This window comes from Centroberyx affinis, unplaced genomic scaffold (assembly GCF_046629955.1).
Source record: "Centroberyx affinis isolate AG114_WGS23_722 - 3 ecotype Tasmania unplaced genomic scaffold, CSIRO-AGI_Caff_v1 ptg003850l_1, whole genome shotgun sequence".
NCBI lineage: Eukaryota > Metazoa > Chordata > Actinopteri > Beryciformes > Berycidae > Centroberyx > Centroberyx affinis.
The window spans coordinates 63634-79359 of NW_027281697.1; the positions used below are offsets into that span (position 1 = coordinate 63634).

At 42.1% G+C, this 15726-nt stretch overlaps 1 protein-coding gene across 1 annotated transcript; it reads right to left on the bottom strand.

Moving 5' to 3' along the window:
- Nucleotides 1–2498: 2498 nt before the first annotated feature.
- Nucleotides 2499–12982, bottom strand: LOC139662600 (endothelin receptor type B-like). The gene is made up of 8 exons (XM_071541297.1): nt 12824–12982; nt 8528–9114; nt 7215–7327; nt 6876–7080; nt 5590–5739; nt 5352–5485; nt 5079–5187; nt 2499–4984 (listed from the first exon to the last, which is right to left on the bottom strand). The coding sequence occupies exons 2-8, from the start codon at nt 8912–8914 to the stop codon at nt 4847–4849; spliced, it is 1236 nt and encodes a 411-aa protein (XP_071397398.1). The 5' UTR covers nt 8915–9114; nt 12824–12982; the 3' UTR covers nt 2499–4846.
- Nucleotides 12983–15726: the final 2744 nt, after the last annotated feature.

Below are 15726 nucleotides of genomic sequence, written 5' to 3' on the forward strand. Positions count from 1 at the left end.
GAAGGATGTCCAAACCTAAAGTGACGAGAGGTTTGAAAAACAGAATGGTTCTCATCTGTCCTTTGAAGCGGTGTGTGATGAGTGAAAGGAGGGGTGGAGGCTCGAATGTCCTTATTAGCAGAGGAATGTGGGGTGAGGGACTTCATACGGTGCCAAGAGAGAGGAGAGGAAAAATGAGTGGAGAGAAGTGTAAATAATGAGGTTAAAGTTGTTTGAGTTTAATCATATCCCTCTGTCAGTCACATTTTCACACATGGCTGGCTTTGTGGGTATGGAACGCAAGTTGGGAGAAAAAAAAAACTGCAACTCATATTTGACAAAACGGTCAGCCTTGAGAACCTCTCAAATTGTTATCTCAATAATTGTTGGACAAATGTGAATGAATATATCAATGACTGAATATACTGAATGAAGGGATTATATGTAGTAATATTGTGGAAGACAAACTCACCTAAACTCAATATATCCATCTTTCAATTTATGTAGATACATAGTTTGCTAACTTTATTAAGCATGCACAAGTATGCATTTTAGTGAGCAATATGCTAGATTGACTTAAATTGGAGGAAGATAGGAGCTATTCAAGAATACTAAAGTATACCATTCAGATAACAGTTATTTCTGTGGTTATATGGTGATCAGCGGCTGGAGTTTGTAGATTATCAACTTTTCTACCACATCATTGCCTATATGTAGAAATGATCTTGGATAACGAGTGATGATCTGAGGCCGTTTGCAGCTTCTCAGCAAATGACTTGTTTTTAAAAAATGTTGCCAAACATGATTAGATAGGATCTATGCATAACTGCTCCAACTTTCCCTGGTCCTAACCAGACTCTTAAACCAAAAATTCCTCCTTCGCTTTAAAGTAACTGATATCTTGGAGTAATGAAGTTATGATGATGAGCAGACTGGACACAAACTGCCACTGTTTGTGTTCAAAATGTTTTGCCAATCACTTGATCATAAAGTTTTAGTACATGAGATCAAAGGTTTAACTTGCAATAGCAGCTCAGACCAAATTTGATTTGAAACATATCTGATGACTTTTTAATGTCGGAGCGTTTGGAAGAAGCTGGAGAAGGAAATTCCTCTTTTCAAATTCAATTTGCATCAATAAGCAAAATTTGTACTTAAAAATGAGTACAGTCTTACAGTATTAAAACATATAATTAATTCATGATTGCCTTTATCCCACATTGAGTCATATTCATGCCACATGACCTCAATGGTTTAACTGCTGAGTATGACATGAGTTGCTACAGCAATCTATGTGGTAAAAGAGACTTCAAGAAAAACAAAATCTCCATTATCCCTACAGTATATATTTTCTCCTCTTACTCTGAGTCTCAGGGTCAAAAAGGCTAATGAGTTACTCAGGAAATAAAGACATTAAAATACCAACTAATCAGTTTTTTGACCGTTTAAGAGAAATTCCTGCCTTGTCGGACCTGGAGCCAAGTGCGTAGTTCTCTGAAGCCATAAATTCAAGTCAGGATAACCTTTGCATAACCTCATGTAGGTCCAACATGCAAGGTTCATATTTGCCTCATGTGAAATGTTTTCTTTCGAAGGCCCAATTCTGAATTTATACATAACAAACGTAACCCCTCCACAGTAAGCCGAAAACATGAAACTTGAGACATTTCTCAGCCTTGACAGACTGTTAATAACAAAGTATTGTTTGTGCTCACTCTCCTCAAGAGTGTGATAGTCTCTCACACCGAGGCTGTGTGGCTGATAAACATCTCCAACTCACATTTTAAAGGTGAAGTCAAGGAGTTTATGAACTTTCATAAATGCAAACTTGAACTCTGGCTAATGGTGCAACAAAACACAAACATTTTATAGCTGAAATTATTTTAGGTGTTTCAGGCAAGTTAAACCACCCAGGAGAATTAGGTAATCAAACAGCAGCTTCACAGAAAATCCACAATACAGTGAAAACTCTTTATGCTTTCCATACACACCACCTACACTATAAGTGAACACTATGAGTGTTTTTTTCATTCTCTTAAAGCCATTTTGATCTAAAGGCTTACACTTAAATGCTTTAAATTTGTTTCTTGGACAAATATAAATAATGGAGTTGATGCCTATGTATGAATTTCTTTCCAAAGCCTTTGCCTTTCCATCAAGGCAAAGGGCGGCTGCTTTAAAGAATCTAAAATATAAGATAGCTTTGATTTGTTTAACACTTTTTTGGTCACTGCATAATTCCATTTGTGTTATTTCATAGTTTTGATGTCTTTACTATTATTCTAAAATGCGAAAAATAGTAAAAATAAAGAAAAATGCGTGTGTCCAAACTTGACTGGTAGTGTAGTGTGTGGTATGTAGATACAGTCTAGATACAGTATGTAAATACACTATTATGTCAGCAAAGACTAGACTGCACCACCACTGGTAACGGCCAGCAGTGCCCCGTTTTAATTTGTCAGTAAGTAACTCAAAACGTACAACTCAAATGCTATAAAATAATATTTATTACTGCATATTGTCAACAAATAGGTACAATATAAATGTTATTTAAAACAACCGGCCATGAATTCACATAGCATTTTATCTATCACCCTAAAAGTATTTGTAAGTAGCACTGAATTTCTACTTTGGTCCCTCTAAAAAGACAAAGCTGCAACATTTGGTGAGAATGTTTACCTAAAAGAGTTAGCTCAATCAGATATTATCAGCTAATGAGTGCTATTGCAAATATGGTGACAGAAGAAAAACCTTGTCAAATGAACATTTTCAAAGTCAGAATAATGATGAATACCAAGCAATCTTTGAATGTTTTGATATCAACAAAAATGTGGTTTCTCATAACAAATTTGGTTTAGAAATAAGATCCATTGCTTACTGCTTATTGGATAGTCATGGTCTAATAAGAGCAAAACAGCACTAGATAATATGGGTTTGACTTGTGCGTGAACATCAGTGCATGCTCCTCTCCATCTTCCACCAGTGATATAAAGTCTGATTCAGCTTGTTGTAAAGTTTGCACATCTAATGACACTGAATTATAACGTCTGCAGGTTTTCCCAGATGCTCATGCTATGAATATACATTCCAGTTTTAATGGAGTGGAAGTTGGGATAGAGATAGGCGCATATCTATCTTGCCAGTCACTAAATGGAGATCCAACATTCAAACTGCTGGCAAAAACTGCAGTTTTCCCTCATGCCTGACTCCTGATTTGTTAGGTAGCCAGAAGTTGTGGAAATTGTTTTGTTGCAGGTTTGTGACAAGTAAATAAATGACTACTGAATACTTACAGCAACCATCAGCTACACTTTGCCCAGAATATTATAATTATAAAAATATTATAAAACAGGAACAGCTTCCTCTTACTGAGTTGCACCCCCTTTTTTCACAATTCCTACCTTCACAGATGTAATGGGTTTAACAGGTAAAATCAATAAGGGGTCACACCTGGATTTATCTGGTTGTATTATATATATACTGTATATATATATATATATATATATATAAGTAGATATTTTGTACACTCATGTAGTTAGAGGAAGTTTATCCCTACTGAAAATAACATTTCCTACTCCTCAATTATTTCTAGCTTTACCATTTTTTACTGCTAGAAAACCTGAACAATGGTGAACTTCCCATTTTTTGTATATATTTCTATAGCAGTTCTCAGGAGCATCTTAATGATTACAGCTCCTAAACAATAACTATATTTGCCACAGGAACACACACTGATAAAGGTGAAACATTTAGAAATAATATACGAACACCTGGTGGAAGATTAAATAAGCTTTGTGTGAATGTAAAAGGTTTTGTGATAAGATATTTTCATATAAAAATAGAAGTTACATTATAAGAGACAAGGCTTTATACACAGTGGGAATAGAAACAACAGCAGGAATATCGCAAAAAAAAAAAAAAAAGACTAATTCTATATAGCATGATGAGAATCAGCTGGTATTTGTCAAGTGTTCTTGGACAACAGCTGCCCCCCACATGACTTAAAGCAGCGCTGATTTCCAGAGGAAAGATTTCCGATTTTCAACTCTGCCGCATGACTGGGAGACATACAGTACACCCATTTTGCTCTGGCATGATGTCACCAGGAGTTTTGAAGCTCATTGACAACATGCAGTTGATTTTCAGATAATCAGCTATTGATAGTGCTTATATGCATAGCCAGCCTTGAGGCTTTTTAGGAAATAACACATCCCTGAAGCCTTTTAGGAAATAACTCATGGTCACATTTTCCCTCTGTCTCTCTATCCCATGAGATATCAAAGCTTCAACAGGTATAATCACAGCATGTCATCAATGTTATTGCTCATACATGACGCACTGAGACCCTTGATTATATCTGGCCTTAGTGCTTGGTCTGAAATCCGCATGTAAATAATACTGTACAGAAATTTACACATATTTCCATCTGCAGCTTGAATAAAATGTTCTCTATAAACTTAGTTTTCACTGACTAACATACAGTCCTCTACTCAAGTCTTAATGTTTGAGTAAGGACTTGGTTAAGAGCTAAATCTAGCTTTGGTTTCATCCTAGCTTTTGTGTTTGTGTTTATTACAGCCTGCACAGGTTCAGTCTCATTGCTTCATTCATCGGTTTGATGCATGAAGTCTTTCAGTCTGTTGTGAGTTCACATTGTGTAGAAGTCTCACTTCGTGTAGCGTAGAGCGACTTCTTCCTCTCCATCTTTTCCCCCCTCACTCTGATCTGATTGCCCGTCTATGGCAGTGACAGTGCTGTTTCTCAGTGATAAAAAGTGTGTGATGTGTGTGTGTGTGTGTGTGTGTGTGTGTGTGTGTGTGTGTGTGTGTGTGTGTGTGCGTGTGTGTGTGCGTGTGTGTGTGTGTATCTATGAGGAGCTGTATTTCTGGCTGGAGCGGGAGCTGGAGCGGTCTAGTCCGTTCCCGTGGCAGGAGCCCTTCCAGCGCACCCCGGAGCCCCGCTCGTCCAGCGGAGCCGTCCTGTAGCACCAGCAGCACAGGCAGGACTGGGAGGCAAGAACACACAAATTATTAATACCTTCTTCCAGTCCATATTTTGTTGTAAAACCATAATATTTGTGCCAGCGTGTGCCTTCTCACCTGGAAGCAGTTCTTAAACTTCTGGCTGACAAAGTAGAGGGCAATCGGGTTAATACAGGAGTTTAGGGACGCCATGTTGATTCCAATGTAATCCATCACTAAGAGGAAGCTGGCGGGGCAGAGGGCAAAGTTCATTGTCAAGACAACAGGAAGCCGCAGAGCGGAGAACAATGGGTTCTCACGACCTTACTTAAATCAGGTAGTGTATCTGTGCCCATGAGTGTGCGTCGGCACACGTGTATAAATCTGTTTTTGCGTAATCTGGACCCTCACCTGAGCAGTTCACAGCGGTTGGGGTCGTTCTGGTCATAGACTGTTTTCTTCAGAATGCGGCTGAGGTGAAGAGGCAGCCAGCACAGGGCAAAGATCAACACTAGGCAGAAGACCGTCTTCGCCACTTCCCTCCGCTACACACACACACACACACACAAAGACAGAGATGGATGCTTTTGAGTCTTAAGTCAAGTTTTAAGATTATGTTTGCAAGATTAGAAATGATTTGTGTACGCACCTGTTTCATATGGTCGTTGAGAGCAATGCGCATGCCTTTCTTGCGGCTCAGCATCTCACAGGACATGAGAGTGTAGAAGACTCCTGTACAGGCCAACGGCAGGCAGAAGTAGAAGCCAAACAGCCACCAGTCTTTTACGTCCTGGTAGAACTGGAAGAAAAACACAAAAGACCCAGTCACAAAAACTGCACTAGTAAAAACAAGACGTGTGATGTGAGAGGTGGCTCTGGAATGAATATAGACGGATTTTAATGAGAAATATTTTAGATTAAAGTTTGGTATATGCCTAAATTGTTTTAGGGTGACTTTAGGACATTTGATCTATTAAATCCCCAAAACTGTCCAAAAACTGTCCTACTGATTCACTGAAAGATAACGTGTCAGAATTATGCCTCTTTGCTAGTGATAAATAACTGGATTTACAATTCACTGGTTGAAATTCACTTTTTATTTAACAGCAGCATTAAATCAAAGCATAGCTATTTCCATGGTGTCCTGCAATCCTCTCAGACCCTTCTAGTTAAAGTAGAAGGGCGATATCCACATATTGAAATGTTGATTGAGATTTTTTAATGTTAGTCTGCTGTGCAGCTTCAAGAATGTGAACTCTGTACCGTGAATATTATGAAAAACAGAAAGTCAAAATGTAATGTCTTACAGACATTATTTGCATGTACTGTGCATGTATTGTATTAAGTTTTTGTGATTCACTAATTACTTACTGGCAGAGCTTGAATAAGAAAAGGAAACTTTGCTTGATTTAAGAGACACATTAATTGTATTTTCGCTGCTCAGGCACTTTGAAGTGAAACATTCTGTGGACTTTCGAACTTGAAAATAACATCAGGTGCAAGCTGAACAAAATCTAATTTTTTTTTCCTTACATACCCTTGATAGTGAATCCTTATGCAATATGCAGGGTATATTGTGCAACCATATGGTTGTTGGAAAATGGTAACACGCAACCCCGAGTTGCCTATAAAACATTTTCAGTTGATATATGACTGAACCTTGGCAAGTTGAAGCTATTTTGTTCATAGGTTTGAGTACCCAGTGGTTTTAGCTTTTTACATATGTTGTCGACATCACTCATTCAGCTGTAATACCCCAAACACGCTAGTATTTTAAATTGATTTATCTTTTATCCAGGTTTCTCTTTAAAACAAGGATCTCTTTTACAAGGAAAGAGCTAGTCAAGCTGATAGCAGCAGAAAGAAAAACAATCAAATCACTAATTGCATGTGAGTAACTAAGAGGCTGTATACCTAACGCAGTGAAATGCCCACCTTCATGAAGCTGGTGCTCTGCTCTGGATGCAGCAGGCAGACGCGCAGCTTGTTGCCTCGGTACGGCAGCTCCATCATGTCAAACGCCAGCGCCTCGGGCACCGCCAGCACCACGGCAGCCAGCCAGATGAGTGTCACCTCCACCGCTTTCCACAGAGGGATGCCCATCCCCTTCACCCTGCTCCACGACGTCACCGCATGGTAGCTGCACACACACACACACACACACACACACGTTAGTTGCTTTCAGTAGTGTGGTAAGATGCAAATTTGTCTGTGCATGTGATGGGTGTATGTGTGTGTGTGTGTGTTTGTGTGTGTGTGTAGAGCCGTATTCACCGGTCAATACTGAGGGCACACAGGCTGAGGACAGTAATGCCCACTGAGGCTTTCTGGATGAATGGCGTCAACTTGCAGACGTACACGCCGAACGGCCAGTCCTCCGCTATTAGCTACAGAGAAAAATAGAGGAGGCAGACAAGAGGAAAGAAATATGTGGAGAGAAATGTAAGAAATTTCATCTGTGTAAATACGAGGCCGCTGTATCTTTGAGGTTCATTGAGGGGTCTTCTCTTTGAGTCTTCCCTTATTATCACAGCAGCCGCAGCCAAAAGCAACATCAGAGCTTCGTTCCTCACCACTAAACTCATCACTCAGGGGAAATGAAATCAGTTCAACTTCAGGACAATGTCTTTAATTAAATTACACTTTACATTGCACTATAAGCTGAAGGATTTTATGTTCTTCTGTTGTTATTGTAACTTAACTTTATACTTGTTGATCACTTATACAAATCTACAGTATGTATTGCACCAATTTCACCAACTTCTCCAAGAAAAGAATCAATAACCTTCCAAATTTCAGAACTACACCTGTGGTCAATGAAACATATATTTAATTAAACCATTTATATCTTGAAGTCCATTTATTCCTTTCATGGTGAATATTGCAGTTTGGATTGTAATTTCAACCAAATGAAAATGCCAGAAATACTAGACCTTGAAGGCAAAGCAAGATATGAATCAGTTTCCCCTGAGTCTTAGTGACGTTACTCTCGTTGTTCTGAGACTGATTAGCCCGCCTAACACAGCACAGGATTTGAGCTACATTAAATCAAAGTGCATCCGATTAGATTAGGAAAATTGGATATTTTTCACATATTTCTTTTGTTGGAACCAGTGACTGGCAGATAGCTCTGGCAATAATTGGCAGTAAAGTGAAGTCTAATTGACATGTTATTTGGCTGTGGTCGCATTTAGACCCCAACGTGCAACATGTGTTCACTTCCACAAGGCAAGGGAATGAAAACAAAGATGTAGTTTCTCCTAAAAGCCTGAAACTCCAGCTCAACCTAATTGTTTTCACGCCTATGCTTTTATTGAGTTTCCTGGTTGGAAGATCTCTTGTAGTCCAAGAGGGATTTCTGTACACAGTTGGTCCTGAAAAAGGAAACCTCCTCATGAGCAAAACCACACAAAACCACACTGGACTTGAAGACAAACCACAGAGCTGAACCACAGCTGACTGAATTATTCTAGGAAAGGCGATGTGAACAGCTGACCTATAACTGTGAACGGAAACAGAACATGTACAGAGCAATTCCTTAAGATGAAGGTCTCAACCAAAGCAAGCTTTATATGCAGTGTGTCTACCTTGAAGACATTGATGGGGATGGCGATGAGAATATAAAGCAGGTCTCCGAGTGCCAGACTGCCTATGAGGACGTTGGGCCCGTTCCTCATACACTTGTTCTTATATATGATCCTCAGCAGCGTGGAGTTGCCGATGATCCCCACCACGAAGATGATGCAGGACACCACCGTGTTCACGTACTTGAAGGCGTGCTTGATCTCCGTGGGCTTGATGCACATGGGGGGGAAGAAGGAGCGCGGTCGGCCCGGTCCGGGGGCCGGGAGCGCGCGGGAAGCGTTGCTTTTGGAGAGCTCCGGGGCTCCGGGCGCACCCTGGGAGTCGCGGCTGAACCGAGACGCCCCGACCCCCGCGGCCATCAGGAGACACAGCAGTCCGACGGCCCTCATCCTCACACACACACACACTCAAAGTCACACGACGGTCTGAACCACACACTCTCCAAGAAACACTCACCGACGCTCAGGTGCAGACATACATGCATATACACAAGATTCATTAATTCAGTGCACACATTCACACACACACACACACACACACACACTGGGCCTGGGGGGCTTGGGTCTGGGTCCTGGCTCCTTTCAGTATCCTGCAGAGAGAGTAGAAGAAACTTAAGTGACTGTTGCAGGAAACCAGTTGCATGTGTTTAGCGAAACTATGATAAAGACTTCACTGCAAGAGGGATATTCAGGTGAAATCTTTGTTTTGTTTCTCTGTTTTGCTTTTTATTTATTGAATTGATGATGCTTGGGTCTGTAATGAGTAGGGGAGGATTGTGAGTGAATTTGTGGGGTCAAGAAAGTAGTTTACACATCACAAATAGAACTTTATCTCAGGTGACTAGAGACTAGACTGGACTCGACTAGACTAGTCTACACCAAAATCACTGAGAAACAAAGGAAGCAAAAACTATCCACACACCGGATCTTACTTGTATAACATTTCACCTTGATCTCAGTCTTTATCAGGCAAGATACATGTGAATGGTAAAGTGGGTGTACAGTATATGGATTGCACACAATTAATTCAAATAGATCCAGCTCGATTCTTGTTATTTATATGCCAATATACATAAAATTCCATCATACAACACACACATACTGTATATGTCATTACAAATATATACAGGTGATGACCGATGGAGAACAAACGTATGAATAAAAAGCACAATAAATGAAGGAGAGGGGGCGCAAAAAAACAAAAACAAAAATCGGTTGAGCAGAAAGGAGGGATGTGGTGAGAAGGAGAACAGAGCAGGAACAACGGAATGGTGATAGCTGAATGAGGTTAAAGGTTAGATGTTGAGGAACAACGCTTGAGTGTGTGTGTGTGTGTGTGTGTGTGTGTGTGGTGGACAGAGATACTTTGTCTCACAGAAGACCTTAGGCTCGGAGCCTCAACAGTCATGTGTACCCCCAGAATGCCTTGGGGCATCTTCGGAGATAAATGAGCTGATTGACGATGGCAGCAATATCTGCAGAGACACGCTATTAAGGCACACACACACACACACACACACACACACATACACACACACAATCTCTCCATCTCTGACCAGACATACAAACCTCTGGACATTATGGTTTGGAAAAGTAAAGTTATGTGAACAAATGCCTGAGTTAGAAACAACATTCACAAACGCATCCAAGCTTGTACTTACATTTTCATACATACATGTGTGCCAACTTGTGTTCAGACCCACTCATACACCGCACACACACACACGCACGCACACACACACACACGCATGCACGCACACACTCACGAACATGTACATACACTCACAGCCACCCTGTCAAACACAACTGGCTTTCATACATGCATTTGTATCACAAAACCAGATGCTATGTCTGTTCTCACATACATACCCCACCCAACCACAGACCCACACACACACACACACACAATTACATGGATGAACGCGCACACATATCACAAGTAATAAGTTTGGAGAAAACTTGGCCATCTTTCCTGCTTACCCTCTCTGTTCCTGTACAAGAGGATAACTCGTTATTTTGGAGCAGTGCAGGCTAGTTGGAGAAGCTGCTTTGAAGTAAGTTTTAAATGGGCTGATCCACTTAATCTAACGGATTACTTGAGAAACCGTCTACGACAATTAGCTCTTTTCGCCCCAGTAAGAGAGGAAGGGGGGAAAGTTGGCAACCAACAGTGTGTGCGTGCGTGTATGGGTGTGTATGGTGATGGTAGTGGGGCCCGGGGCTTAAAGAGGAGGTGGTGAAAAATTGAGACAGAAATGCAGCAACAGCGGGAGAATGTAAGATGGAGATGAATGGCAGTTTGAAAATACTGTACCGTTAGGGAGAACAATAGGAGGAAAGGGAAAGTCAGAGGAGGGGAAACAGAGAACTGAGGTGAATGTATGGCCAAGGGAGTCCAGACGCCGTGGTGTGTGACCTCAGGGGAGGATGAGCGAAGGCAGTAAAATACAGAGATGGCAGGAGGATGGTGTGTGTGTGTGTGTGTGTGTGTGTGTGGTGGGGGGTTACTGCCTGAGGATGGATCCACACCAGCAGATGAGCAGATGAGGAGAGTGTTGCTCCAAAATGAGATGCGCACCATTTATAAGAGTGACAGTATGGAATTTAATTATTTGCAGCAGAACTCAAATCAACTAAACACCAAAGAGCAAAAAGTCCAATAATGCAAAGAAGAAAAACTACATGGGATTTTTTATTCCTGAGTTTTTAAAATGGGATGGCTTAATGTTATCATTAATGTCGTGGAGATGGCTTAAAAAGTTCAAAAGGTCAATTCACAGAAAATGAAAAGATCAGGTTAAAAATATTATTTGCATTTTGCAAGACTTTGAAGAGCACAGTGATCTTCTGTATGGAGCAGAAGCTGACTATTAGATCATGAAATCTTGTAATAGGCTTACGGTATTCCATACCTTAAGAAAAAAAAAATAGTAACCTTATAATAAAGTTTAGAAGAATAGTGCACAAATATCACATCAAAACATTAGCCTATATATAGGCCTAATGTCCTAGGGGCATGATATTATATATATAGTGAGATCATAGGAAATAAAAAAAATGCCATAAATTCAATAAAGACCATTTTAAACTCACTATTCAGTACCACAGACACAAAATATCCCTTTAGGAATATTATAGTGTTCATTTGTTTGGGGTGTATGGCAGGCCAATCACTGCTAACCTATTAGTCAAAATGCCTTTACAAGCAAGTGACAGTTATATAGCCCCATTTTAGATTCTTTGTGAAAGTGTGAAAAATTCGTTTTCTGCCAGTTTCCCGCAGCGCAGCACGAAATGATCCAGTAAATCCAGTTGATGGGACACAAAGCTGAACATATAGTTTCACTCTTTTGATTTGAACACTTGAGGGGGGCAGACCTATATGTCCATACCATTACTCTGTGCGCCAGATTTTATAGCGCTGAAAGCAGTGGGGCCAATACATGAGCGCAGCTGCAGGTCGTGAAATGGGAAAACTGTGACTGGTATATAGATAAACCAGCACTCGCAGATTGTAACCCATGATCTGCGCTGCAACAAAGGAATCCCTGTACTTTCATCTAGATAACCCAAAGTGAACGATATCCCAAAGTTCATCTCTAAAACCGTTCAGTCTTTGGCTTTAAAGAAATAGAAAAAAAGTTTGAATTGTTGAATAAAAGTTTGAATGAAAGTTTAAAAGACAAAAGAAATATTAAATTCTAACATATAGGCCTATGAGTAACAAAACAAAACAACAAAACAGTGAAACAATGTTTGACAAGCTAACTTGTGTAATGTTTCATCCAACCAAGCAGCCAGGAAATCTTTTGATGCAGTCAGACTTATGAATTAGTAATAAATCCATAAATAAATAGATAGAAATAACCAGATAGAAATAACCACACAGATAGATAGATAGATAGATAGATAGATAGATAGATAGATAGCAAGAAAGAAAATACTCATATACAGAAAACAGATGCAAATAACTGTATAATAAAATATATTGCATCAATTTGGAAAAAGGACGAACAATGACGCAAAATCTGAATAATTTTCGTTTGAGGTTCGTGCATTGTCATAAATTAGGCCACAGTAACTAGTCATGTGATTGTGGTTTGCTTTTGCACAAGGTGCGGTGGGTCGTGACAACCCCCACCCCCTCCACCCACCCACCCACCCACACACACACACACACACACACACACCACCCTTGTCCCTTAAAACTGAGATTAAATTAAATCATGGATTATATCATGGTCACTTTAAGTAACCGGGTAAACACTCTGTCCACTGGAGCAGCTGGACTGGACTTACCTTGACGAAGTTGTCGCGCGGTGATCAGCCAAACTTTGTTCCAGTCAGTATTCCAGCAGAGCTCCACTAACGGTGTCTGAGGGGGTTTTCGCTAATTGCAGCTTTGTTCGTCGATCCCAACAGTGAAAGTTCACGGCGTGTCCAGACCGTGCGTCAGGCTCCTCTCCTCTCTGCTCCGGCTGCGCTCTGACGCACCGAGGGACAGCGCGGGCTTTTATAGCCGCGAGCCTGGAGACTGCAGAGACAGCCAATCACATCACACACCCGAGCATCTTTCCCTCTCTGCTCTTAGGACACCACTAAAATACACGGATGAAGTTTTTTTTTATTTATCTTTGCTGAAAAATTACTATTCATTGGTGCTCTAAAAAGTGCTTAACCAGGTTTTCTCAACTTTTTTCTTCACTTTTTTTCCACAGTTAAATAGTTAATAGGTGATTGACAGGTGACGTCCAAATAGGCACAAAGACGGGGTGAAAGAAGATTTGTTTTGACTGACACTCATAAGATGTGTTTAATTGCCGTAGTTGGGCTGTAAATCCTGAATAGAGTGTTGTTGTCATGGGAATACTTGAGCCTGCAGGCTGGCCCCCTGCAGGATCCACACACTTCCTGACATCCAGCTCTTTGATGGGATCCATGTGATGGATCAGCTTTGCTTTGTGTGGCAGCGGCTCTCCGCACATCAACATGCACATCTGAGGTCTGCCATAATTGACATATTATGGGACTACTACAATAAGTTGTTGTTGTAAATGACACTTTAATGTTCAAAGTATTCCAAGATTATAACACACACACTCACACACACACAAGGCCCATACAAACAGACCCAATGCATGTGATGAGGTTTTGTTTGTTTGTTTGTGCTGTTCTGCACATCTACAGGTCACATGGTCTATCACAGTCAATACATTGCATGGACATGTGGAGATAATACAAAGATTAACAGTTATAATTTAAAATTTTGAATCAAGCACACACACACCTGCATATGTTTATTAAATGCCCGACCAGAGAGGAGAACACTCTGGATCACTGTTACACCACAGTAAGCAGTGCCTATCACGGCGTTCCCCGCGCCGCACTGGGACACTCTGACCACGTCATGATCCACCTGATTCCTGCATACAGGCAGACATTAAAGCTCTGCAAACCTGTGGTGAGGACATCAAAAAAGTGGACCAGTGAAGCTGTGGAAGATCTTCAGGCATGCTTGGACTGCACTGACTGGGAGGTTTTCAGGACTGCTACCAACAGTCTGGACGAGTACACAGAGGCTGTGACATCTTACATTAGCTTCTGTGAGGACAGTTGTGTACCATCACGCACTACGGTAAGGTACAACAACGACAAACCATGGTTCACAGCCAAACTCAGACAGCTAAGGTTGGAGAAGGAAGAGGCGTTTAGGAGTGGGGACAGAGTCGGGTTTATAGAGTCAAAGTACAGGTTTAGCAAGGCGGTGAGAGAAGCTAAACGACTGTACTCTGAGAAACTCCAACACCAGTTCTCAGCCAACGACTCTGCTTCTGTCTGGAAAGGGCTCAGACAGATCACCAACTACAAACCTCCACTCTGTTGACTTGCGCCTGGCCAACAACCTGAATGAGTTCTACTGCTGCTTTGAAAGACAATGGGACAGTCCTGACATCTCTCCACAGCTGCCCACCTCAGAGCCCCCCTACAACAGTGATGACTCTCTCCATCCTGGACAGGGACGTTAACAGGCTTTTCAAGAGACAGAACCCCCGCAAAGCAGCCGGGCCAGACTCTGTCTCTCCATCCACCCTGAAGCACTGTGCCAATCAGCTGTCTCCAGTGTTCACAGACATTTTCAACACCTCACTGGAGACATGCCATGTACCAGCCTGCTTCAAGACCTCCACCATCATCCCTGTCCCCAAAAAGCCAAGGACCACAGGACTTAATGACTACAGACCCGTCGCCCTGACCTCTGTGGTGATGAAGTCATTTGAACGCCTTGTGCTGTCACACCTCAAAAACATGGCCCTCCACTTCATCCTCCAGCACCTGGACTCCCCAGGAACCTACGCCAGGATCCTGTTTGTGGACTTCAGCTCAGCCTTCAACACAATCATCCCGGCTCTGCTACAGGACAAGCTCTCCCGGCTGAGTATGCCTGACTCCACCTGCAGGTGGATCACAGACTTTCTGTCGGACAGGAAGCAGCACGTGAAGCTGGGAAAACATGTCTCTGACTCCCGGACCATCAGCACCGGTTCCCCTCAAGGCTGCGTTCTTTCCCCTCTACTCTTCTCCCTGTACACCAACAGCTGCACCTCCAGTCATCAGTCTGTCAAGCTCCTGAAGTTCGCGGACGACACCACCCTCATTGGGCTCATCTCTGGTGGGGATGAGTCAGCCTACAGGCAGGAGATCGACCGCCTGGTGTCCTGGTGCGGACTCAATAACCTTGAGCTCAACGCTGTGAAGACAGTGGAGATGGTTGTGGACTTCAGGAATAACCCAGCCCCACTCACCCCCATCACCCTGAGAGACTCCCCAGTCGACACTGTGGAGTCCTTCCGCTTCCTGGGCTCCATCATCACCCAGGACCTCACGTGGGAGCTGAACATCAGCTCCCTCACCAAAAAAGCACAACAGAGGATGTACTTCCTGCGGCAGCTGAGGAAGTTCAACCTGCCGAAGACGATGATGGTGCACTTCTACTCCTCCATCATTGAGTCCATCCTCACCTCCTCCATCACCATCTGGTACGCTGCTGCCACTGCCAAGGACAAGGGCAGACTGCAGCGTATCATTCGCTCCGCTGAGAAGGTGATTGGCTGCAATCCCTCCAGGACCTGTACGCCTCAGGACCCTGAGGTGAGCAGGAAAGATTGTGGCCGACCCCTCCCACCCTGGACACAAACTTTTTG